The sequence below is a fragment of the Pezoporus flaviventris genome, unplaced genomic scaffold, assembly GCF_033815535.1.
Source record: "Pezoporus flaviventris isolate CSIRO_AGI_PZ_B2104156 unplaced genomic scaffold, CSIRO_AGI_Pfla_v1 ptg000006l, whole genome shotgun sequence".
In the NCBI taxonomy this organism is placed as follows: Eukaryota; Metazoa; Chordata; class Aves; order Psittaciformes; family Psittacidae; genus Pezoporus; species Pezoporus flaviventris.
The window spans coordinates 9,434,200-9,458,589 of record NW_026892554.1 but is presented as its reverse complement, the minus strand read 5'-3'; the positions used below and the strand labels follow the sequence as shown (position 1 = coordinate 9,458,589).

The window sequence follows — 24,390 nt, the reverse complement described above, 5'->3', positions numbered from 1 at the left end:
ATTCTTTTTATGCAGAGATGATTGAAAAACTCAGTCCTTCCAGGATTTTTTACCATGGAATTGGGATCAGCAGTGTTGTGAATCTCCCAAGCAGGGAGATTTTGAAAAGGTCCTAGAATTTAACTTCAGTGCTGGAAAATTTAATGGGTAAAATTTAAATTGAAACTCCATGGTAATGGACACGCATGGAAAATACAGCCTGCTGTTTGCCTGAATTTTCAGCAAGCAGAGTACGCCAACCCAGCTTTTTCCTGCATAAGTGTTTGAAAATGCAAAATGATCCTATGGATCAAATGTGAGGGTTCCTATTATGCATAGAGAGCTGCCACTATAAATTCTGCAGTAAAAGGTTAATGTCCTGTTTTACATCCAGTTAATGGTAATTGAAATCAAATCTATAACCTCTGTAGTATTCATTCAGAGTAAAACAAACCCCAGTGGGTTTCTGGATTCAATAGAGCATATTGAAATGGGCAGCTGGGTGTTCTGGTTGCTAAACTGCTTGCTGAGTTGAAAAGCAAAATGAAAACCCTCTTTGTGGTCTGAGTTAATACTTGAGTTCTTTAAAGGGGCCATTGCAGGGATCATGGGTGACAGAGGATGCCACCAACTTCAGGGATAAGCTCTCGAAGCCTGCTTTCTATTTTCTCTTATAAAGCACTCCACATCCTTCTGTCAGATGGACTCTGAATTCATAAGTCTCTTGCTGCTCATTGTCCTTCTAGTGTTTGGTAGTAACTTCATACTACATATGCAACTCCAGCACTGGCAAGATTAGAGCTATATAAATGTCAGGCTTGCATTGTCTGTCTTTCAGACTTCAGGCTTTCTTCTAACAAAGGAAAACAAAAAAAAAATCTTCCCTGTTAACATGTTAAGATATACTAGCTTATTATATCTATGTATATCATAATGTTGATATTTCAATGGATTTGGTATTGCTATACCACCATCACATTAAAGGATACTGCTTTGTCTGTGAAAGTTAGTAATCCCTGGAAACTACAAGTGATATTAAGTCTTAATCTCTCCCAGATTTCTGGGGAAGCTTCACATAAGACATAGCATATGTGCTCTGGGCTTTACTGTTGGCTACATTTTGGAAATGCAGTCATCTCTATGTGGTCCTTCCTTATAATCTAAAAAGTGTAGAGTGGGTTACACCCAATGGACTTACCCTTTCAAAATTGTAAAACCATGCAAGTAACTCTAGAGTATGAATAATCAGGCTTGTGATTAGTCAGCCCTTTAGTTCTTTAAATAAGTACAGTACAATGGACAGAACCATGTTAATGGAAAAGTAACGTTTCTCAGCAAGTGGCAATATTTTAGATTAACTCAGGGCAGAAGGAAAAAGCAGCCTGTGCTATTCTCTACAGGAATATTAGCAGAGAACTTGATGTTCTTTCTTGTCAGAGGCTGCAAATAAAAGTTAACTACAACAGACCATTGATTTATGTAACTGAAACCCTTGCTGCATTGTGCATAGAACTATTAAGGAGAGAAAATACCAAGTTAGGAACAAGTGAAAACTCTCTGTAAACTCTTCCTTTTTCTCCAACATTCTGAGCATCATACTATGGCCATAGAAACCATTCATGTCAATTTTTCTTTGTCAGTTTTGCTCTTTTTTTGAGAATGTAACCCAGAATACCCGCAACTCCTATGGTGGAGAAGGGCATTGCAAATTCACTTGACAATATGTCAAGCTTTTCAGCTGCCCTGGTCCCAGCAAAGCTTGGAGCAGTCTCTTCTCTCCTGACAATGCAACACCAGTATCACACAGATGCTGATGGGAGAGGGTGGTGGTGATGCTGACTACAGGAACAGTGTCAGGGGACACTACCCCATGAATACTCAACTGCTGGCAAGTGCAGCATGTCAGCTGCCCAGTGCTTAATCTTGGGTTAAACGGATGGGTTACCTCTTGAGTTGACGTAACTGAGCAAAAGCAATTGCTACTGTATTTTGGTTGAGACAGTCAAAACTGAAAACTAGTGTTTTGCTATCAGTTTTATCATGGACATGAATACTTTGACTGAATTGGGAAGTTCATGCCCATATGATGCTAGTTAATGATATAATAATATGTAAGCATTATAGGGACTGAGTGCATCATTCCTGTGAAATGCAGGAATGCCATCCTTATTCCTCAAGCTCACAGCACCAGTCCATAAATTATCTTTAAAGAGATTGTGTTAAAGATCATTTTCATATCTATTAAATTAATTTTGTAACAAATAGTTCAGTAGAGCAGAAGAAATGGGAAATGAGCATCAGATGGTCATTTTTTGCAGTGTTTTATCCCTAGGAGTAACCATTATTGTTATCACTGATCTAGTCAGTACTTACAGTAAATGCTAAAGATGATACAGCAATGACTGATACAGTTGATTAATGGAGTTGAACATAATTGAGATATTACAACTGCCAAGAAACAGTGAATTGCTTGGTAATCTGTTCTTGCCTAAGTAGCAAGTGGTTTGATACCTCCAAGAGAAAAGCCATAAATTTAGGTATAATGAATAGCGAGGGGTTGGGTACAGGGCCCAGGAAAGAAACATCATGATGCTCTGTCAGGGCTGCCCTCTAGGAGAGCATCTGGAAATCCTGTGGGAGAACGGCATTGTGTTTTTCTCTGTTACTAAAGGCCAAAATGCAAACTATCTTACTTTACCCAAGAAGAACGTTGTCTCAAGCACATGAAGCACAGATGTCGACAGAACATTGATGCTGGAAACATCACTCAGATCAGACCAGTGTGGTGGGATGGCATTTTGAGGGAATACCTCATTGAATTAAGCCCTGCAGCTGGCCCACTCTTGGACTCTGCTTCCTACCTTACTTCTGGGCATCCCACTTAAAAGCACCCTGGCCAGGACTGCTGTGCACTGCCTCTTTAAGGTCCTCTCCACGGCTGGAGCACCAGGCACAGGCAGCAATCCTCTGCTCGGCAGGGCTCGCAGTCGCTCACTGCTCTTTACTTAATAACATTTGGCTGCATATGAGACGTCTGACGGCGAACTGAAGGCTTCCTTCTCGTGTAGCAGAGTTTCACCTGCCCCCATGGCAGCAGCGACGGGCTCTGCTGCAGTGAAAACTGCCAAGTCCTGCAAGAAGTATCGCACGGTGAAGCGGCACGCCAGCATCTACACCTACCAGGAGCCACCCCACAGGTAAGAGACTCTCCTCTCCTGAAGAGCAAATCTGCCTTATCTAGCACAGAAATGGGATCTTGTGTTTTTACTTTGATTTAGACAGAGTGACTTTTGTTTTAACATGGAAAGGAGCATGAGAAAATTCATTCTTTTCTTTGTCTTTAGATGTATGTCAAACGTCTTTTATTTTCACAAGAGTTACGTTCTATACTGCAACATAAACACTGTGCATAAAACAGTATGACTCCAATGAGTTCGGGGTATAGCAGGGTAAGAAATCTCTCAATACTTTTCCTGTGTAATTGCACATTTCCCTCAAATGTCCCCTGTGACTGAGGGGACAAGACTGTGGACTGGTGGTCAGTGGTCTGAGGAAGCATGTCTTTGAATGCTCTTACGAGGCATGCTTTAGTTTGTGATTTATTTCTAAGCGATTAAAAGGTGTTGCTTCTTTAGCAGAATTGCAGGGAACTTTCCCAACATGTATATAGCAATACAGTTAGAAAACTTCCTAGCTGGTGGTTGTCAAAGTACTTCAGATCCCTTCATTTCATTCAGGGGCAGTCACCATAGGTTTATAGACCTAAGCCTGTGCAAGAATGAATACTGCTGCTGTTTCACATACAACACCCTGTTTCAGATACAGAATTGCAAGAGCTGTAGCTTACCAAAGGTGGTGACAGCATTAGAAAAGATGATTTTAATAATCATCCACAGAAATCTGCATCAAAGCAAATGAATCTTTTTAACAGGGACAAGTAATTTGCGGTGTGTGGAGTCCCACACTCCCATCCCTTTCAGCAGGGAGCAGCAACAAAGGGTGAGCATGACCTAAGCATTTGTCCCCCCATTTTAACAGGAAAATATTTTATCATTATTACAATAAACAAAAAAAGTCCACCACCACATAGTAAATAAATGATCGCCAGCGCTTGTGCTGGAAATGTTTAGACAGCACTTTGTTCTAGAAAAATATACAGAATGTCTTGCTAGCATGGTGTACAAGCTCTATGGCTGGAAAAGCTTGGAGAGAAAGACTGGGATTTGTGCTGGGGAGTAGAGATAATTTACGACTGAGCGGCAAGTGGTGAGGAGGGAAAGAGGCACATCCTGGAGATGGGGAAATCATCCAAATTATTCATCAACCTTAAAACAGTAAAGTTGTGTGAGTTCCTAAGCTCACTGCTTTTATATTGCTCTAAGAGGTTAGATCCTGTGCAAATCCACAGTCTGCTGGAGATCTGAATGGGAAAAATTTGTCTTGTTTTTCCTCTCATGGGGTGTGTGTTGGGCTGCCAGCAACTCAGATGAAGATATCGGTGAAGAAAAGGCTGAGAGCCATGATCCAGAGCAGGTCTTCCAGAATATCCAGTACCAGAAGGAGATTATGTCCAATATCCGCTGCCGGCCGTGGCCAATGAGGCAGAAGCTGAGAGCACTCAGGTAAAGGTGTTTGCACCAAAGCTTTCAATCTCCCTGACTATGACAGTGCTTCCAGCCTTAAGAGATTCTATTTCAGTGTAACCTGGAAGGGATTGCGCACAGAAATGATTAAGAGCTGCTAAGAAAGCATGCTCTGAGGGAGCTCTGACAAGATCCAAGAGCTGGCCGAAGGCAGAAGCCTCGGGTTGGAAAGTCTCCAGGTGAAGTTGTCTCTTTTGCATGCCCGTGGCTCCCCTTAGCCAGTGACTGTGCAGAAAAGAGAGACTGAAACCACGCTTTGGCTATTAGCTATTAAAACAGTGTGTCAGCTATTCAGTGGTCTAAGGAAAGGCTGTTGGTAATGCTCAGTAATACGTTTTAAAGCTAAACTATTTCACTCTGTCCCAAAAAAGGAAAAGCAGTCTACTGTTTTAAAGGTAATTGCATGGTATGAAAGCAGAAGCTGATCAAAATCTCCAGTTAATACGTAGTGAATGGCAGTAATTATATTAATAATCCCAAATTTACAATGAAAGAGTGGGTACCAAACTCTATGGGCCACCTGTCTGAATTGTGTCAGGTCTTTCAAAGCAAGATCTATTTGGGCTTGCTTTATTTTTCTTTATCATCTGACATCTTTCTCATAAGCCTCTGTATGATTCTAGGATGCCATTTTAGTCATAAGGAATCCCTAGCAGCAGTGAAGACCCTTTGCAACCTTCAAAGCAAAGAGGGACTTTTCCTCAGGCAGAGTCTGGGACTTGCTGCCTTTTTGCTCTTGTTGATGCTGTTCACCATCCCCCTTCTGCTGAGGTCAAAGACTGCATATGACCAGATGAATACTGCACCTCTTTGCTTCTTGCAAGAGCGCTACACCATGTTTGCAGAAGAGGTGTTAGTATTCACATGAGATTCACCAGACCATAATGGGGATCTTTTAATTTTACTCATTTGGGTTGCACCAGAGTTTGAATCAAAAGGACAGATTAAAAAACTAGAGGAATAGAAAACTCTTCCTGCAGTCAAACTTTTGAATGCTGAGTTTTCTCATTAAAAATTCCCAGTGGTTATACAGTGTCCGTAAATCCTCAACAGCAAAAGAAAAAAGCTTTGTTTGGATAAGGGTTTATTGGTGAGAAAATCCACAATTGTATTTTGGAGCATTTGATAACTTTGATAGTTGCCACTTGCATGGAATAAGGGGCTCCATGGAATGGGATCAATATTGACTGAATTCCACCTTTTTGTGCAGACAGGCGAAGGAGATTGTGCTGAAGTATGAAGGGAGGCTCACTAGAACAAGAGGTTACCAAGCTGCTGGGGCAGAGGTATGCCTGCTTTTTATTAAATTACAGCTCTTTTCTATACCAACAGTCACCTGCAGATTCCATTCTTAGAAGCACATTTGCTCTACAGTCCTGATCTCCGACTCGGGAACTGTGTCAAGGGAGGGAAAAGCAGTTTAAAGCTGCTGCTTTCTTTTTCTTTTTTTCCATATTGTGAATTTATTAATTACATTCTTGCAGACTCATTTGATGTGTTGAGGGATGGTCCTTCTATGAACACAGTATACACTTCCTTCTCAAATAATTTACAAATACTGATGCCTGCTACAGGGAGCAATGGGGATGGGATATCAACACCACAATGCCAGTATTCTCTGAAGAGCTATTTCACCAGACTCCGGGGCCACAGATCAATAGTTTAGTATGAAATATGTGTCTAGCTTTTAGTTTGGAAGGCAATAGCTTATAGTACATACATTGTTAAAGAAGATTTTTGCTTGCATAATACTCAAAGAATTTGAATCTAATCTTAGCAAATCTATTTACACCACTGAAAATAGACCCTGGCCGTAATTTCTGGAAATTAATAACATCTAGGAAATTGTCCCTAATATACAACCAGCAGAGGAAAGGTCTTTAGTCATGTAAGTAGTCAGGAATATTTTTGTCATCATAATGAGCAGACTTTTAATGACTTATTGTCATTCAAAAAGGCAGGGTTGTAACAGCAAAATAGAACATCATGTGGTTTATTCATGTGAAGCAGTGAAAGGCTGCATGTGTATTTGTTTTTCTGTTATGTTGGCCTGCAGCAAAGGTTTACAGTACCACTTTCCAAGCTAGGAAAGAATCATTTATCCTTGTTCTGCCTTTGCGTGTGTGGCAAATGCAGTAGAAGTAACAAATGCTGTCAAAACAAATACTGGGTTTTGACTTTGACCTGAGTAGGATTAGTGTTACCTAGAAAGAGGAGTGCTAAGGGTCTGCAATTTATGTCAGTAAATCAGAGATTGGGCTCATTACTTCCTCATATTCCCCTCCCTATAAAACACAGAGGTTTTCATCTTAAGAGTTCACAGTGAATAAAAGTTTGTATCTAAACTAATTACCTCTGTTGTGTGTATTTGAAGATACTTAGCACAGGGATATAATTCAGCACCGCTCATTATATGTAGGGGAACTGTTCTCTTTTTTTTCCAGCACAAATTAGGGAATATAGCCTTTGCATCAGTACATCAAGGCTAAATTTGGCAAACGCAACAGAATGAGTTGTGTTTTGGTTTTTAATTGGAAGGGCTTCATTTTCATGTATTTTCTTAGAAAATAGCATGGTGACCAAGGAGACAAGAATTGTGGCACAGCAAAACAAGCACTATATTATCAGATTTAAGAATTCAGTGGTTGAACATGTACTAAGAACAAAAGGCAACTGTAAGTGTGCACATTTTTAAATGAGTTTTTAAACTTTGCAAAATGCACACTGTTCAGAATTGGACAATCCATTCATGCTATTACTTACAAAAATCAACGTGGAAGGGTTTGGAGGTTTGTGGGTTTTTTTTTCCTTCTCAGTTCAATTATTTTATATTTGCTTTGTAGTTTTTTTACTTTTTCAATTAATTTTTCATTTTCCATTAATGCTAGATGCCCATACTCTGGATTCTAAGAGCATAAATTACCTGTTCAGGTATGCAGTGGGTAAGAAAAGAGGTGACAGCTATCTAATTATAATTTTAGCAAATACTATTCCCACATGGACATTTTTGTATACTTTATAAATCTCCAGTACAACTGGCACAAGCTGCTTGATTCCTTTCTCAGCCTGGTGCCCACTGTTTTCAAATGAAAGTAACCATCCCAGCAATTTCCATGCAACTCACAGCATTTAGAATTTCTTTGTCTAATTAAAATACTTCCCTTTCATGCAATAAAATACCCACAGCACCATAAAAATTAATTAACTTTGGCCAAAGAGATTGATAATATATTCAGCAACTGTTATTTACTCCTCTTTGATTTTAGGAGATTAGATTACATCATACGATATTGACACTGCTGCTGCCTAAAATACAGGGTTGGGGGTTTTTAACATCTAGCTGTACTAAAAAAACTTTATAGCGCACAATATACAAATATTATTTTTGATGATACTGTAATGTTATGGCTCTAATTCAACACATCCAAAACTGCGCTCAATTTTGCACATGCAGATTTTGTTTCTTCTCCCACATGTGTATGTACAACCCAGTGTCTGCAGGAAGATGCTTTCCTGTGACTGTGCAAAAAGTTGAGTTTGAATAAATACTCTAGAAAATATAACTGCAGGTTTTCTACTGGTGTCAGCTGAGAATATAATAGTTGAATTTGCTGCTCTTGAATACAAAACCAAAAAAGTCTTCCTTCTAGAAAATTTCCTCTTAGGCATTATGCTTCTCTAAATTTTGTAGTTATTTGTTCATTTGTTTGTCCTAGAAATCAAACTTATTAGAGGTATTGCAGTGGGATTCCCTCATAAACTATAGGGAGGTGACATGTCTTGGCAGGACTCAACATGGATGACTTCAGCTGCCTGGAGCTGCTGCCTGGCCCTTCTCTGCAGTTCTTCCCCTCCACAGCCACCAAGGGTGACAGGGAATGGCACCTGTTGGCTTCCTTCTGTTGGTTCCTCATGGCCTTTATGTGTAAAAGATGTAGATTACTGGCTCCTGACTGTGCTCTCAGACATGCTCCAAGATCTTAGTTATTAATGCTTGTAATACTTTTCGTGATACAAAATGAGACATATGAGCAAAATACTCTGAATTTGTTTGGGATTTTTTGTTGTTTGGTTGGGTTTTTTACATGCATAACTGTCATATTTCTCATTTCTCTGCTTTTTTGCTCAGCTTTGGAGAAAGTTTATTCGACTTGCATATAATTTTGTGGTCATTTTTATTCCTTGGGAAATGAGAATAAAGAAAATAGAAAGTAAGTGTAAAGTCTTAATGGTATTGTACAGCAAAGCGCTTTTTAAAATGCTGAGCGTTAATTTTTTAATACACTGAATTAAATAATATTATGGGAGTGTTAAATGCACACTTTCAGCAGTTTTGTTTTCATTTAAAACTGTTTTTTCTTCTTGGTGCTTTAGACACTGCACCGTTCTCATTTATGGTCTCAGTGGGGGCTAGCTTTTAAAAAGTATAAGTTGTCCTATTGTGGTTCTGAAAATGCAGTGAGATTTGGTTATAGTTTATCAGAGTCCTTGGGGCAGCATCCTCGGGCCAGCATCCCCAGATCTGCCCAGGGTCAAGTGTGGTTGTAACCTGCATCACCAGCCCTTGAGTCTTTCAGTTGAATTAAAGCAGGCCTTAACATTACATAGCAATTAGGTTACGCCTCCTTGCTCCTTGCTTAAATGCTGCTGGTAACTGTGGGGCTTCCCGAACAGAGTTTGTGTTGGCATTATTTTCTTCAATGACAACCTTACATTTTCTCTACTTTGCTGTATGCCCTGCATGAATAAGAAAGGGGTTTCCATTGTTTTAGTATTCAAATAATACTTAAGGAATAAATGATAAGAGCTTTTATAGACTGCGCAGCTCAGATAACTTTTCTGTGGTTTAAGGTCATTTTGGGTCTGGAGTAGCCTCTTACTTCATCTTCCTGAGATGGCTGTTTGGAATCAATATTGTACTTACTATAATGACAGGAGCATTTGTAGTCTTACCAGAGGTAAGAACATGCTGTTAATATTTACATAAAAATGCCTACTGCTGCACTTTACTTTCCAAATTAAGCAAACGCCACACTTACATGCATACATCAGTTTGCAAAGTACAATTTAAAATGAATTATTTAAAAATGAATTCACCTGCTAAGAGGGATTTATCTGCCAAAGGAGAAGAGATTGTTGGTATCAGTGTTAAGAGATGATATTTTGTCAACATGGTACTAATGCTTTTACAGAATATATTTTTATCTGATTACTAAAATGGAGAACCAAATCCTAAAAGCTGTAGCTGGTATTGAGCATACTCAAGTCCTGTCAGTGTCATTTACAGGCAGAAAATATAACATCCCTCTACAGGCTCTGGATTACTGTCCATCAGAACTTATTTTCTAGAAGTTCTGAACAGCCACAACTTTGTTTGTTTCTGCATGCAAGTAAGGCTAGTTGTTAACTTTGTTAAATTATTCATACATATTATTTTGCTTCACCTAATCTGTGCTTTAATAATGTTATCAGACAACATTTTAGCTAAGATAAAAAAGAAATAGTACCCCCAGGAAAAAAAAAACCAAAAAATAAACTGAAATAAAAAGGGTATCTATTTAATTTTTTTAATTTTTTCAATTTTTTTAAAGTTGATTTAATTTTGAAATACCATTCTGAGATCAAACACCGCCATGTTTAATTTTAAAATGCTTAAAATTAACATAGGTTCTAAAGCTATTTTGTTAATGGCTTTAGTTATCTCTTTCCATTTCTCAGCCATTTCGAAGATGTCTACAGAGCACTAGATTTCCTCATTGGTAAACCACAGATAGCAAAAAAAACCACAAATAACCCACCTGGTTTAGTGGGAGATGAATGCAGGATTTCTCATGGAGTTTCTAGTTTATAACAAGGAGAGTCCTAATACTTGCTCTCCTGGTGGTATCATCTGTGTGGATGGCTCTTGGTGGGTTCTGCTGGGCACCAGTGGGTCAGATGGGCTCACACAGTGTCTGAGACCTCCTCTCTCTTTCCCAGCTACTGGCCGGGGCAGCGTTTGGCACCACAGACAGAAAGACCATTCCTGAGGAACATGTTAAATCTGCTCAAGACCTGGACACCATCTGGTCACTAGGGGCAAGACTAAAACCACTTTTCATTGTTTCACTATCGCTATTCTGTTGTTATCATGAGTTACTGCTCTTATTTATGGGCTATGATCTTTGCAGGGCTACCTCCAGTACTCTGTTTTGTTTTATGGCTACTATGGTCATGACAGGAAGATTGGGAAAGCTGGGTATCGGCTGCCTCTTGCCTACTTCCTTGTTGGAATGGCAGTGTTTGCTTACAGCTTCATCATTCTCTTAAAAAAGTAAGACTTCCCATTTATTACTGTTAATAAGCTTGTGTGTTCAGGCAATCATAATGGCGTATTTATCCTGCTTCCTCTGTATTTATTCTGCATAGTTCTATTAATCTGCTCGAGTCTGCCAGTATCAGGGAGGCAGGCTGTGTTTAATTCTAGTTTGCTCTTCATCTCTCTTCAATATCCCAGTCTATAACAGGAGGGTCCCAAAGGAAATGATCTGTGTGCTTTGTGTTTGTATAAAGTCTGACACTCATTGAGGTCCTTTCTATTTTCCTCTTTTCTGGTATAAATATTGCTATGACAAAAATTTACATTTTAACTATAATACTTTCAGCATTATTATTCCCATCTATTGAAATACAAGCACAAAACCCCCATGCTAGTTGTAATATAATTTGCATTATTTCAGCTGGTATGTGGCACCCCTTCAAATGTAAGCTTCATTTCTTTGTTGTTGAAGGGCCAGGAGTAGGAGTTAGCAAAGAGAGCAAGGCTGCTAGTGCTGACCATAAATCCAGGAATGTGCATTGCTTGGAGAGGAGCAAGGTCACTCTATCCTCTCCTGATCTGCTTTCATTTCCCTTCTGGATACCTATTACCTGTCACAATGCTGTCCAGGGACATTTTGAGCGCTGCCTGTAACAACTCTCAGTTTTGATGCCAAACTTTCCTTTTTCATTTATTTTTATTCTACCTGCTGGTTTGTGCCAAGGGTCACCGGTATGTTTGGCACTGATCTACACACTTGCAGTTCCTGGGTATGATTAGCCCTTCCCCTTCTGCCTTAGCTCACTGACTCTTTGCTTAGCTGATTACAGTTCCCTTTTTGATGCTGTCCTTTTGGATGCCCTTTCATAAGCTATTAATTTTCATTTCATTTTTCACGCTTTGCAATATTCTGCTATCTTGCTTATCTGAGATGAGTACATAGGGTTTTCTTTCTTTTTCCCAAGGTCTGTAAAAGGGCACTGGTTTCTATTTGACAATAACACGTATTTTGAGGGTAAAAACAATACAGGAAACAAACAGATCTTGTGCATGATTGCTGGTTTTGCCAAACTACCTTGTAATCACGGTAACAGTGCTCTTAGTGGTGGTATCTTCCAGCTGGATCCTACCTGTAGATCGTAAAATTGAAATATGTTTAAGTCCATGCTCTGGTGAGATTTATTTGCTTACTTGTCAGCCATAAAGAATGTCAATATCAAACTGCCCTTCCACAGTGAGTCACTTCTGCATTAGAACAGAAGGGAAAGTCATGCTCCGAACCCCACCCTGTTTTATTCTCTTCAGAACACTGCCAACAATGACACGAGTTGCTGCGAACTTCTGATAGCTCTAAAGGCGTAGACTCTGAGCCAAACCAGTGATTTCTTTCATACTCATATTCATGCCTTAACAGTTGAATATTTCTTATTTTATTTTATTTTTTTTTACAGAATGGCAAAAAACTCAAGAATGAGTTTAGCAAGTGCCTCTGATGAAAATTACACTTTTTGTTGGAGACTCTTCTGTGCTTGGGACTATTTAATAGGAAACCCCGAGGCTGCAGAGAGCAAAGCTGCTGCCATAGTTAATAGCATTAGGGTGAGCAACTGACCCTCAAATTTTTTACAGTTGTTTTGTTTGTTAATTGGTAAGATATATAAGTTTTTCCTCTTGTTCCCTTGCATTTCCTATTTATTTACAGATCTGTTTGTCTACGGGAGTGTGGGTATCATATTTCTGTGTAGTACTGCAGTCACATCAAACCTGCTGACACTGTCGTTCTGTCCCAGCAAGGCCACTGCGTTCCTCTTTGGAAGAGCTTTATTTAATATCGCTGTATGTGAGACAAGAAGTTAGACAGACAGAAGTTAGATGCAATTTAATTGAGTAATCGAATCAAATTCATGTTAACAAAGGATTTGTCAGGAAAATATACAACTTCATAATTTTTTTTTATTTTTTTATGCAAAGCAAGTGTTTTATGCCTTAGGGATTCATTCATAACAGGCGGAGCAGGAGTACCCCACCTCACATTTTGCAAGATGCTTTTTAAAATAGCAGTAAGCTTTATCTCTCTCTTTTACTGAGAATCATAGAATGGTTTGGGTTGGAAGGGACCTTAAACAATATCTGGTTCTAACCCTCTACCACAGGCAGGGACACCTTCCATCAGATCAGGTTGCTCCAAGCCCCATCCAACCTGGCCTTGAACACTGCAAGGGATGGGGCAGCCACAGCTTCTCTGGGCGACCTGTGCCAGGGCCTCACCACCCTCACAATGAGGAGCTATTTCCTAATATCTAATCTAAATCTACCTTTAGTTTGAAGCCATTACCCCTTGTCCTATCACTACATGTCTTTGTAAAAAGACCTTCTCCAGATTGTCCAAGATTAAAGCTTGTTTATAATTTCCTGTGCATCATTTCTTGTTATTTCTTCATTATTTTACCAGCTATTATTCAGACTCCTCAGGGAAGTGGTCACAGCACCAAGCATGTTCAGAGTTCAAGGAGCATATGGACAATGCTCTTAGTCATGTGGTTAAGTTTTAGTTAGTCCTGCAAGGAGCAAGGAATTGGACTAGATTTTCCTTGTAAGTCCCTTCCAACTGGAGATATTCTATGAATTCTGTGATTTATTTCATCTCTCTGTAACAAATGGTCTAGGGACATGTTGCAGCTCTCTCAACATTAGCAAATTGCTTTAAACACAGATGTTTTCCATTTAGAATTTAAGAACAGCTGGGGTTATCATCAAGAGTAATTTATTTCCCAAATTTGGTGTATTCTCATTAACTCATTGAACAAAATTACTTCAAACTGTGTCAAGGGTAAATTAAGAAGCTATGATATTTAGTTATTTCTATGACTGAGGATAACTTTTGACAGCTCTGTATTACATTGCTGACACACGGATCCTGCAAGAAGATGTAGCAGTGTCAGTCTCTGGTTGTACCCCATTGACCATGCATGACTGAAAGTGCACAAGTTATTTGATTACTGTGTATTAGCTTCTCAGAAATCTCCTTTGCTATTTGAGCTCACTTAATCATTCCTAAAAAGCTGTGCAGGGCAGAGAGGTATTTATCTACTTGCACTTCCAGAATGTCAAGTTTTTTATTAGTATATGTGATTATCTTCTGTGAAATACATGTGCATTATTTTTATTGAACTCTATTCAAATGATAATGCTGTTTTTCTTTCAAGGAAGCTATATTGGAAGAGCAGGAAAAGAAGAAAAGCAAAAACTTGTATGTATATAAGATCAGAGATGCTTTTCAAACCACTGTTTCAACGTAGATAGCAGTGCTAATCTGCTTGTCTCATACTTCTAAAACCATATTAGAAAAGACCCCTGGTGTCATGAGACCTACTGTATTGACTGTGTCTTTTCTTTATTTTTCCAGGGCAGTGACTATAAGCTTAAGAATTATTGCAAACATCCTTGTGCTTCTCTCACTTGCTGGAAGTATTTACATTATATACTTTGTCGTGGATCGATCCCAAAAGTTAGAGCGCACCAAAAAGGAACTGACTCTTTGGGAAAAAAATGAGGTACACAGTGTCTTTATGCCGCTTCTGTGTGAGAATTAGGATCAGTAATTTTAAAGCTGAGATGTCTGGAATAAAGATTCCTGAGTGATATTCCAGATTGATAATTTTGGATCATAAGTACTGTTACTAAAAATGTCAATAATAACTTTTTTAAGCATCTCTTCCAAGAAAAGCAGTCACCAAAGCATGTGCATCAGCATTATTTCACTCATGGCACCACAGATGATCCACATGAAGAGCTACAAAAACGCTGCATCTTTCTGTTCTGTAGGTAAGCGTAGTTGTGTCACTGATTACAATGATTGCACCCTCTGCTTTTGAGCTTGTGGCAGCTCTGGAGATGTACCACCCAAGGACCACTCTTCGCTTCCAGCTTGCCAGGTAGGGGCATCAAGCAGTGTAGAAATGATGTGAGGAGAAAGGGAGGAAGAATGTTTTAGTCCAACCAAACCAGACAATGTATGAGAATTCAATGGTATAACAATGCTGATAACTTATTCTTGTTTTCAGGGTTCTTGTTCTATACCTGGGAAACCTTTACAGTTTAATCATTGCTCTCCTGGATAAAGTGGATAGTATGAGTGTCACTGTAAGTTTAACTTGATGTTTTCTGATGTGTAAAGCTAGTAGACTTTATAGATAAATAGGCATCATAATGTAGATAGTGATATAAATCCTGATAAAATTTGTTTGAAATTGATTAAAACATTACAACTTAGGGTTGTTAAGTTCAGTTTGCAGTGCTCATTTACAACTACTTGCAGGGTTTTTTTTGATAACTGGATCCATCTGATTGCTGATATAACATGATAAATAGGTTCCTGTGCATTGCTTAACTATTAATAATTAATTAAAAAGAAAAGCCAGTCACTTAACTGCTGCTTAAAAATACACAAGGAGATGCCTCTGTGTATACACTGTAGAGGGTGCAGACACCTGCATGTACATACAGTTGAAAAAGTAGCTTTTGGAACACTTATTTCAGGACTCTGATGTTAACCACAATGCAAGCAATTTTGCCACCTTCTCAACAACTAAAACTCCTTCTAAAGAAGACAATTTCTCTACAACTATTCCCACTGTACACTTTAAGAGAAATGGCATTGTCACACTGGAAGAGAGTCGCACTCAAGGCATGACAGTCTCTGACTCACTGGTTAACAGAACAGTTTCCTTAAACTCTAACACCCAGAATCCACAGGATCAGTGCTGGGAGACATATGTTGGCCAAGTAAGTAATTGTTTTATTATGTCATCAACATATTCCTAACCCAATTTGACAAAAATATTAAAATCACTTTGTGCTGTGTTCAATTTTAGAGCTTTTCTTTATATAAATTCCAGGTTTTAGCTAAGGATTGTGTAGAAAGAGTAAAGTCAGTGTGAAGTTACATGTCCGCAGAGCCAAGCTTTGCTTTTTGTTCATTATCTACAATGTGTTTAGTGTTGAACAGATGTTCTTTTGGCAGTCTTTGGTCTGTGTCATCAGCTCTGTAGAGACAGATCTCTAGAGATCCATGCAGAGCCATGCATACATGTTCCCACAGTTAGACTGCAGAAAATCTGCAGACTTAATACGACAATTTTGTGAAGCATACGACACCTTTACTTGGAGTGACTAGCAGTGGAACCAACACATTTTAACCACACAAAATTCAAAAGATGTCCTTTGATCCCAGTCTGCTTTGGTCACTGTCAGTGTCTCATGTCTGCTTAAGCTACTAGACTGACTGATGATAGCATGCTTCTGACTTGCAAGGCTCCTTGTTCCGGAGTGCACAATATTAAAGGTCCTGTTTAATTGTTTGGAACAGCAGACCTCCCCTAGGTTTATTAGCCTGATTTCTATTCCCGTATGCCACTTTCCCTGTTGCAAATCATCAGGAAATTTTTAGAATCAGTGTGCATGGTGTTTGTGGGGTTTTCTTGGTTGGTAGTTTTTTGGGTTTGGTTTGGGGTGGTTTTTTTTGTTTGTTTGTTTGGGGGGTTTTGTTTGTTTTGGTTTGGTTTGTTTGGGTGTTTTTTTGTGGTTTTTTTTTTCCACCAGAATGGGCTAGAAATGTCTGGAAATGAACCTTTTTATTTAATTGTACGTTTTTAAGATTCAGTTAAACATAGGAAAACCCCATTCATTTATAAGCAGTAAACAGGTCTCTTATGGCTTGATGATCCTACTGCCACTAGGGTTTGGTTTTCTATGAAAAATAAGCATTTGTCATTGTGAAACACTTAGCAAGTACATATCATAACAGTCAGTGTAATAAAAAGGACTGGGTACAGTAGAAAAACCAGCCCATTTCAGTTTATGGAGGTAAATTTTCAGAGCAGTTATTGAAAAGAAAGCCTGAAGCCATCATCACCAGAATTTTATTGCTGTAAGCAATAGCAGGAACACTGGAAGTTTCATTATATTTGTTCTCTTTGCTAGATCAAAGACAAGTAAGAGAAATGTCAAACTGGAAAAATTTAAAAGGAAATTATTTATATTTAAATCGTATTTTATCAGGATACTAAGCTTGAGCCAAAATACAAGTAAAAATGCAAGAAGAGCCACATGCATTTGCTTCCAGCATGACTCATTACCTGTGAATAATGTATTTCAGGAGATGCTAAAGCTTTCAATTATCGACATGATTTTCACAGTTGCAAGCATCCTGCTAATTGATTTTTTCCGTGGACTCTGTGTCCGATATTTAAGTGATTGCTGGTGCTGGGATCTAGAAAGCAAGTTTGTAAGTACAGTCTTTATTTTATCAAACTAAGATACTGAAGATGAGCAGGCTCCTTCCCTGTAAATGGGAAGTAGTGGGTAAATGGCACAGGGTAAATGAAGAGATTGGATGTTTTTCTCAAGCATGGCTGTGGTGCTAAAATCTTTGTCTTTCTCAAAGCAAGATCACGGAGCCATCCCAGAGTCAAAGCACAGAGACAGCCCAGAGTTGCCCCCCACATCATCTTTTCTGTATCTGTAACATCTATCCGTAATGCAGACAGTGGTCCAAGGGACCATAGCCAAAAGCATATAGCCCTTTAAGAAAACTACAGCTAGTAATATTTGCTTAGTAAGAAGCTGTTGGTATGAAAGGCTGAGGACTGTTCTTTGTCCTTAACTAAAGATGTAAAGTGAACTAGAGAGGAATTAATCCACTTACTAGCTTTTACTGTGTTCCCACTGCCAGCCAAAAGTTGGTATTTGAGCTAGACATCTCAGTCTATGAGCTGTCTGCTTTTGTCAAATGCTTCTAATAAATGATCTGAAATAAAGATTAAGAGAAGGTATTAATCCTACACTGTGCTTCTTGCAGCCAGAATATGGAGAATTCAAAATTGCAGAGAACGTACTGCATTTAGTCTACAACCAAGGAATGATCTGGTATGTAATCCAGAAGAGATTTTTCTTTGTTGGCTGATTACCAAATTAATCTAATGATTTCCAGTGAAACCTATTCCAGTAGGATATTGTTAATGCCATCATTTATACCTTATTATAATAAGAGATCATCTGTTCATGGTGAGCTGTTGGTTTGTTGTTTTTTTTCTATGTTCTTTCACTATTAAAATTGCTTCTGGCAACACTGAGCACTGATATATTACTTTTCCAGGATGGGAGCTTTCTTTTCACCTTGCTTACCAGCATTCAATGTTCTCAAGTTGATTGGACTCATGTACCTGAGGAGCTGGGCCGTGTTAACGTGTAATGTACCACATCAGCAGGTTTTCAGAGCATCTCGGTTAGTCAAAATGAGAACAAAAGATAAAAAATAAATCAAATGCAGGCAACAGAAATGTCTTCTGTGCATAGGAGCAAAATAACAGAAGGTTTTAGCTCAGAAAGTTGGCAGTCAAATTTAACAATACTGATAGTAAAGGTCTGTGGAAAAAAACAGTGAGAAACTTCAGGGTTTGTAAAGTTGCACAATATGCTTCTCCATTTTTTTTCTATCATGGTGAATATCTTAATTATTTACTCAAAATTGAAGTAACTTACTGCATCTTTAATTCTTAAGAATAACTTATTTCTAACATGTTTTTAAGATTAATCAACTTCTGCTACTGTTCTTTTTCTTCCCCAACAAAACTGGGCACTAAGGTCAGGTTTTACTGAAGAGTACCATAAAGCATTCTCTGTCTGCAGCAGTGGTATCTGGAAAACAGTGCAAATAGGATTTTGCTCATTAACAGCCTGTTTAAACTGGCTCTGTTCAGACTTTCTAATCATAGCAGAATGATTTTGATCTTTCAGAAATGTAGATCTTGAACTGATTAGGAAGATAGAGACTTGCACCTTTCCTGTTCGCTCTGTTTTTTTCTCTGATTAGTATAATCTGAAACATGTTTTCTTGCAGATCAAATAATTTCTACTTGGCCATGTTGCTGTTCATGTTGTTCTTATGCATGTTACCAACAATTTTTGCTATTGCCAGATATAAGCCATCTTTAAGCTGTGGTCCCTTTAGGTAAGTTATAATGGATAAATGAAAAGTGCAAAGACTTTATTTCATCCTCTCACAATAAATTCATTGGGTTCAATACCCAAATTGCCAATTAAAAAAAGCTGATAGGACAGTGTTCTGCTGCTGCCGATGTTTTGCCAGTTTTAGATTTAATTGGGTGAATAAGTAAATGTTCTGAGTGAAGCTCAATGTTTTGCTTTATATCATGGTTCAGTTATTTTATGTTTACACAGTGTAATGTGCCATTGAGCAATCTGGCACATATCACTGTCTTGTGTCTCAAGTCAAGCACCCTCCAAGCCTGGCCAATGCCTTTGTGCTTTGGAAAAATTGTTAAAAAGCAAATAATTATTAAATTGCCTTTTTTTTTTTTTTTCCCATTAGGGCTTTCTTATAATTTAATTTTACATTTATTTCTTTCCCCCTTGTAGTGGACAAGAAAAAATATATGATATTGTTTCTGAAACAATTAAAAGTGATTTTCCCACATGGTTTAACACGGTGATTACTTACATCAGCAGTCCTGTGGTTGTTCTCCCTGCACTATTACTATTATTGTAAGTACTTCGGTTTTCACAGGCAGGTTAAATTGGTTGTATTAATACTAGCTTTGTCTCTGGAGAGTCAAACATTGATACTGAGAAGCAAACACTGCATTATTGTCATTTTATTAAGCATGTCTGGGGAAAAAAAAAAACACAACAAAACAACACCTTATTGACTATATGGCATATGGATCAGACAGGAATTATAGTATGTTAAAAAGACTGTTACCACATTTTGAAGAGGCATTTCTTGTTCTGGGATGCTGTGTTAGAGCAAGTTCCCTACATTGTGTCAAGGTTTGCAGTGCTGCTGGTTCCAGGGAGTTTTAAGATCCTTCTTCCCCCTCAAATGCTCCTCAGAAATTAATTTTCCATTTTCTCATGTCCAGTTTATGACTGTGAACAGGGCTCAGTCTATAATTTAAAGAGGCTACTCAGTCACCCTGATTTTTGACAAGATAAATCAATTATGAAGGTCTGCACTTAAGTGTTAATGTAATATAACCTGCTGCAGACTTTCCAGACGTAGTTCTTTCTTACTCCAGTTCCTAAATAATTGTTCACATCTGGGAATTCATATTTATTTTGAGCTGTTTGAACATCACTTTGCTTCTGCAAAGTATCGTTTGTCTTGCATGTACCTTTGTATGATTTTTTGCCTGTAAACTACAGATGAATGCAGGGTTTGTCCCACCAGTGATAAATCCAAAAGACTGAACTCTACTTCCTACTTGTAATTTGTCCCAGCCATGTAAATATGAACATATTTACAAATTTAAGTAGATCTATTGACTGCTTCAAACTGATGGCTAAGCACACGTGTTCGCGGTACGAAGTCTAGCTGTAAGACTTTACCTCATCTGAAAGCCAGTGTAATCCATTATGTCAGGCCAGCATTGATCTTGGCTGTGCCAGTGTAAACAAGGTGCTATTCCAGTCAGTCAACAAAATTGGACTGGTATGAGTGTGCAAACTCAGCTGTAATTCTACTGTCTCTGTTCCATAACCTTGGACTGGGAAAAAAAGACAAGAAAGTATTTATCAAAATTTTCATTTTGAGCATGTCCAGAATTGAAACAAAAAAAAAGCTAGAAATGCACCCAGGGTTATAGCACAGTGAAAAGACCTGCAAAAAACAGCAAAAAACATAGGCACAATTAGAACTGCTGTTAAATCCTTTTTTCAATATCATTTCTTTTTCATGAGTGTTTGCTTGAAAGAAGGCCACATCCATTATCCCATTATAAAAGAAATACTACAAAGCAGCAACTATAAACCTGTGTATCATTTTGCTGGCCTACAAACCCTCAAAGAGAAAACTGTCAGGAATGTTTGAAGTGACTCATTATCACCTCTTTCACTTCTAGCATGCTGATCTATTATCTACAAAGCATTGCAAGATCATTAAAATACACCAACAATCAATTGAGAATGAAGATCCAAACAGTAAGTACAGGGAAAAGTACTTTTACATGCAGTTTGGTGGGTCCTCAGTTAAGGAACTAGCCTGATTAAATATGTAATTTTCAGTGTTTTACAATGTAACACCAATCCTGTGGTTTTTTTGTCCTTACACAGCAGTGAATTTACTCTCTAATCCGTAATAATTTAGTGCTGCTTATTCTTCTGAATATATTTTAGGAAAGAACTGAAGATAAGAAAAAGGTGGTTCAGATGGCAGTAGGTAAGTCAGTGAGCTTTAGAAATGCTACTATTAATGAAGCACTTGTATTTAAAAAACATTTTGACTTCTCATACACACAGGGAAGTTCAACTACATTTTAAAAACTGTTTCCTGTAGAGTCCTCCTTTTAGATGGTTTCTGAGCTCAGCTTGACGTAATCTTGAAAGCACTGAGACAAGGTGTGTAGTTTACACCTAAATTCTGCTGGGATCTTTGGACTGCTTTTACCACCAACAGGGCAGAACCTGGGAGGCATCTCTGATGATTCAAATCACGTCAGACCTTGCATAAAATTCAGACAGGAGATAGGGAATGGCCCCTATTCTTTCACCTGTGATGGTGAAATACTTCATTAGCTATGAAAAGATTTCAGACTTAATTGTCTATTGTGCCTGAGGGAATCTGAACCTGTACCTTCCACTTCTCAGATTTCAGCAATGAGAAACCACACAAAGGATGCCATCCCTCTAATAACTCCCAGTGAAAGGAACCATGTAAAAATTTGCCAAGCCAAAGACATGATTCAGTAGCCTTATGGCTGGATTTTAATGCTACCGTAACACCCTTATAGCTCTCCAGCAGACACATAGATGGTGAAATACCCAGTGTATAGTAATATAGTGACCAGGAGTGACTATTAAGGGCAAAAAGGTATGTGTCCTAGTTAGATTTACTTCGTAACAGAAGCCAAATTCAGCTTTTGGCTGCGGCCACCACAGACACTGGAACCAGCTTGCTGAATTTGGCCACCTTCATACTGGAAGTGGTGTGCGTTGGGTACTAAAATGGGGCTCTGGAAAAGAGACACTGGCTTGTTGCCCATTTCAAATTCCTGCAGTGCAATACCCAGTGTCTTTTCTGTGCTCCCCAGTGCTACACCTGCCATGCTGTACCATAGCTACAGTGCTATGCTGTACCATAGCATGCCAATGCACCCCTTTATCACCATGTCTCCCAGTGTGGCACCACTTTCTCTTTTCTGAACACAGTGGGTTCTGTCAGCACTGGATCCCATGACTACAGGATGAATTTAAGCCACTGCAGCTTCTAAATTTAGAAATCTCAATGGTTCCTGTAATAATTTGTTTTCTAGCCAGAATCCAAAATCTGGATGGGAATGACAAGAGACCAGAGAAAGAAACTGATATTAGCCAGGAGTCTTCTGCTCGGTCCTCAACTCCCCGAAAGAATGGCAGTGTCCTGAACTTTGAATCTCCCGTGACCAAAGGCACCAGAATACAAACCATTTCCCAGTCTGTGCCCCAAACTGTGCCTTCGGCTGATGTTGCAAGACCCATCAACGCAACTCCCACAACTTCAACCTCTTTAACACCAGCTTGCTCAGCATCAAGTATACAGAAGCCAAGAAACGATCTTATCACAAACAGGCAAGTCTGCTTTGGTTTTGAAATGGCTTTTATTTCCGCAGCTCCATGACATACCTGTGCTTACAGATAGCTGTGTATTCCAGCTGTCTGGAATAGTAAAATTGCTGAAGAATTTTTTAAAAGGAGATTCATTCATGGATACTATTCAGATTGCTGGTTACATCACCTCTTTAACTCTCCCTTAATTGAGATGGGATTATAAAACTTTTGAAACCTCAAGCAAAGATAAATACCAGGCTTCCCCTCAGGCACATAACTAAAAATGTGCAGGATCCTCTTTCCATGAACAAGACAAACACAGTAAACGTAAAGGAACTTGGTGCAGAATGCCTGTGCAGGTCTAGCTGAATTTCCACCCTTAAATCTAGAGTTTGACTTCCAGAGCAATGAACTTTTTATACTTTATTTATTAATTATGTTAATAGATGTGTGTATCTCAGTATCTCCCTTCTTTTTTCCCCCCTCTTCCCAAAGGTACCCAAGCACTGTGCATAGGAGTGCAAGTGATCTCTCTAAAACAAAGCCCTACACACCAGTGAATTTCAAAAAGCACACTGAAGATGTTCATTCTGAGCCTCTCTTCAGAAAAGGGATCCGGCAGGTAAGTCCGGATGCCCTTGGGGCAGGAGCTCCTGTTTTTGTGGAATGTAGACCATATGCTACCAGGTATTTTATTGTCAATGAAAATGAGACCCGCAAAAAATCGCTGCGTTCTACCTCCCGACTGCAAAGGCACTTCAGGAAGGGGGAACCAGAAGGTATTATTGAGTTGTACCCACAAAACATCAGGAGATATGTGGTTCGAACACCACACCAGATGTATTCCCCTCATCCCAGTGAAGATGAGGAGGATGAAGAGGAACTTGGTAGAGAATTCATGAACAGATCCCATCGCCCACGCTCACTGTCTGATCTTCGCCCAGCACCACGGTTTTACATTGGGGATCATGGTGATGGCCACATTCTTATGAGCAAAGATCTAGCCAGAGTGCATTACAAATCCTGGGATGATGGTTTTGAGCTAGACCTGGATAGGCCACCATATACTTACAAGAAAGTGCACCTGAACTACCCTGAGCCTCGTGTGAAACCAAAATCAAAGCAAAAGCTGGAGCAGTCTCTAACAGAGTCTGATTCCATTTCCATTGAATCCAGCAGTGATCCGCAGAACAGCGGCAATGACCAGTACATTCAAGTCATTCATAGCAAGGAAAAGTATCCGAAACCTGGAACAAAACTCAACAAAAAGAAATCAAAAAACAGTGTTGACCTAAATAAGTCTGAGCCTAATGAACTGGTATGCTCAAATGTCTGAGACAGCACCCCAGCCTTTCTGTGTCTTTAATGTACGTGAGCTTGTTGTAGTTGATGTTTGAGGTCTACCAGAGTAACTATGGCATAATCTTTGCAACAACAGTGTATATAGCTACCCAAGGTGGGACGAGCATAGTCAGCCTTGTGTTTTACTGTTGATGGTATCTTGCTTTAATACCACAACTGTAAGTTCTGAAATTTGGAAAATTACTCCAATTTATTATTCATTGCTATGCTGTTAAAAACCAAACCCCCACCTACTGGAAAATTGAAAACTATGTACTTGGGGCACTTCAAATAAAGCTGTACAGAAACATGTCGCATCAGGTTCTCTTTGTCTCTTTGACACAGTCACAGCTAAAGATGCCTCCACTGAATAAATTCAGCAGGTAAGTAGCTTCCTATTTACAGTACACCCTGATCGACCCTGCTTGAATATGGTGTGTCTCCAAACAGCAACAGGTTGACTACAGAGAATGGTGAGTTTAAAGTCTGTTCAGTACTGCACGGTTATCAGAGTTATTTGATCGT

At 38.9% G+C, this 24,390-nt stretch overlaps 1 protein-coding gene across 1 annotated transcript; it reads left to right on the top strand.

Annotated features, from left to right (window-relative positions):
• The first annotated feature begins 916 nt into the window (after positions 1 to 916).
• On the top strand, positions 917 to 24,039 carry TMC3 (transmembrane channel like 3). Its single transcript, XM_061446824.1, has 22 exons — positions 917 to 3,176; positions 4,458 to 4,601; positions 5,833 to 5,908; positions 8,752 to 8,833; positions 9,474 to 9,580; positions 10,602 to 10,700; positions 10,793 to 10,935; positions 12,372 to 12,519; positions 14,127 to 14,170; positions 14,327 to 14,474; positions 14,746 to 14,855; positions 14,985 to 15,063; positions 15,460 to 15,705; positions 17,078 to 17,206; positions 17,780 to 17,847; positions 18,077 to 18,205; positions 18,821 to 18,931; positions 19,360 to 19,485; positions 20,841 to 20,919; positions 21,115 to 21,157; positions 22,251 to 22,545; positions 23,020 to 24,039. The coding sequence occupies exons 1-22, from the start codon at positions 3,067 to 3,069 to the stop codon at positions 23,858 to 23,860; spliced, it is 3,357 nt and encodes a 1,118-aa protein (XP_061302808.1). The 5' UTR covers positions 917 to 3,066; the 3' UTR covers positions 23,861 to 24,039.
• The last annotated feature ends 351 nt before the right edge of the window (positions 24,040 to 24,390 follow it).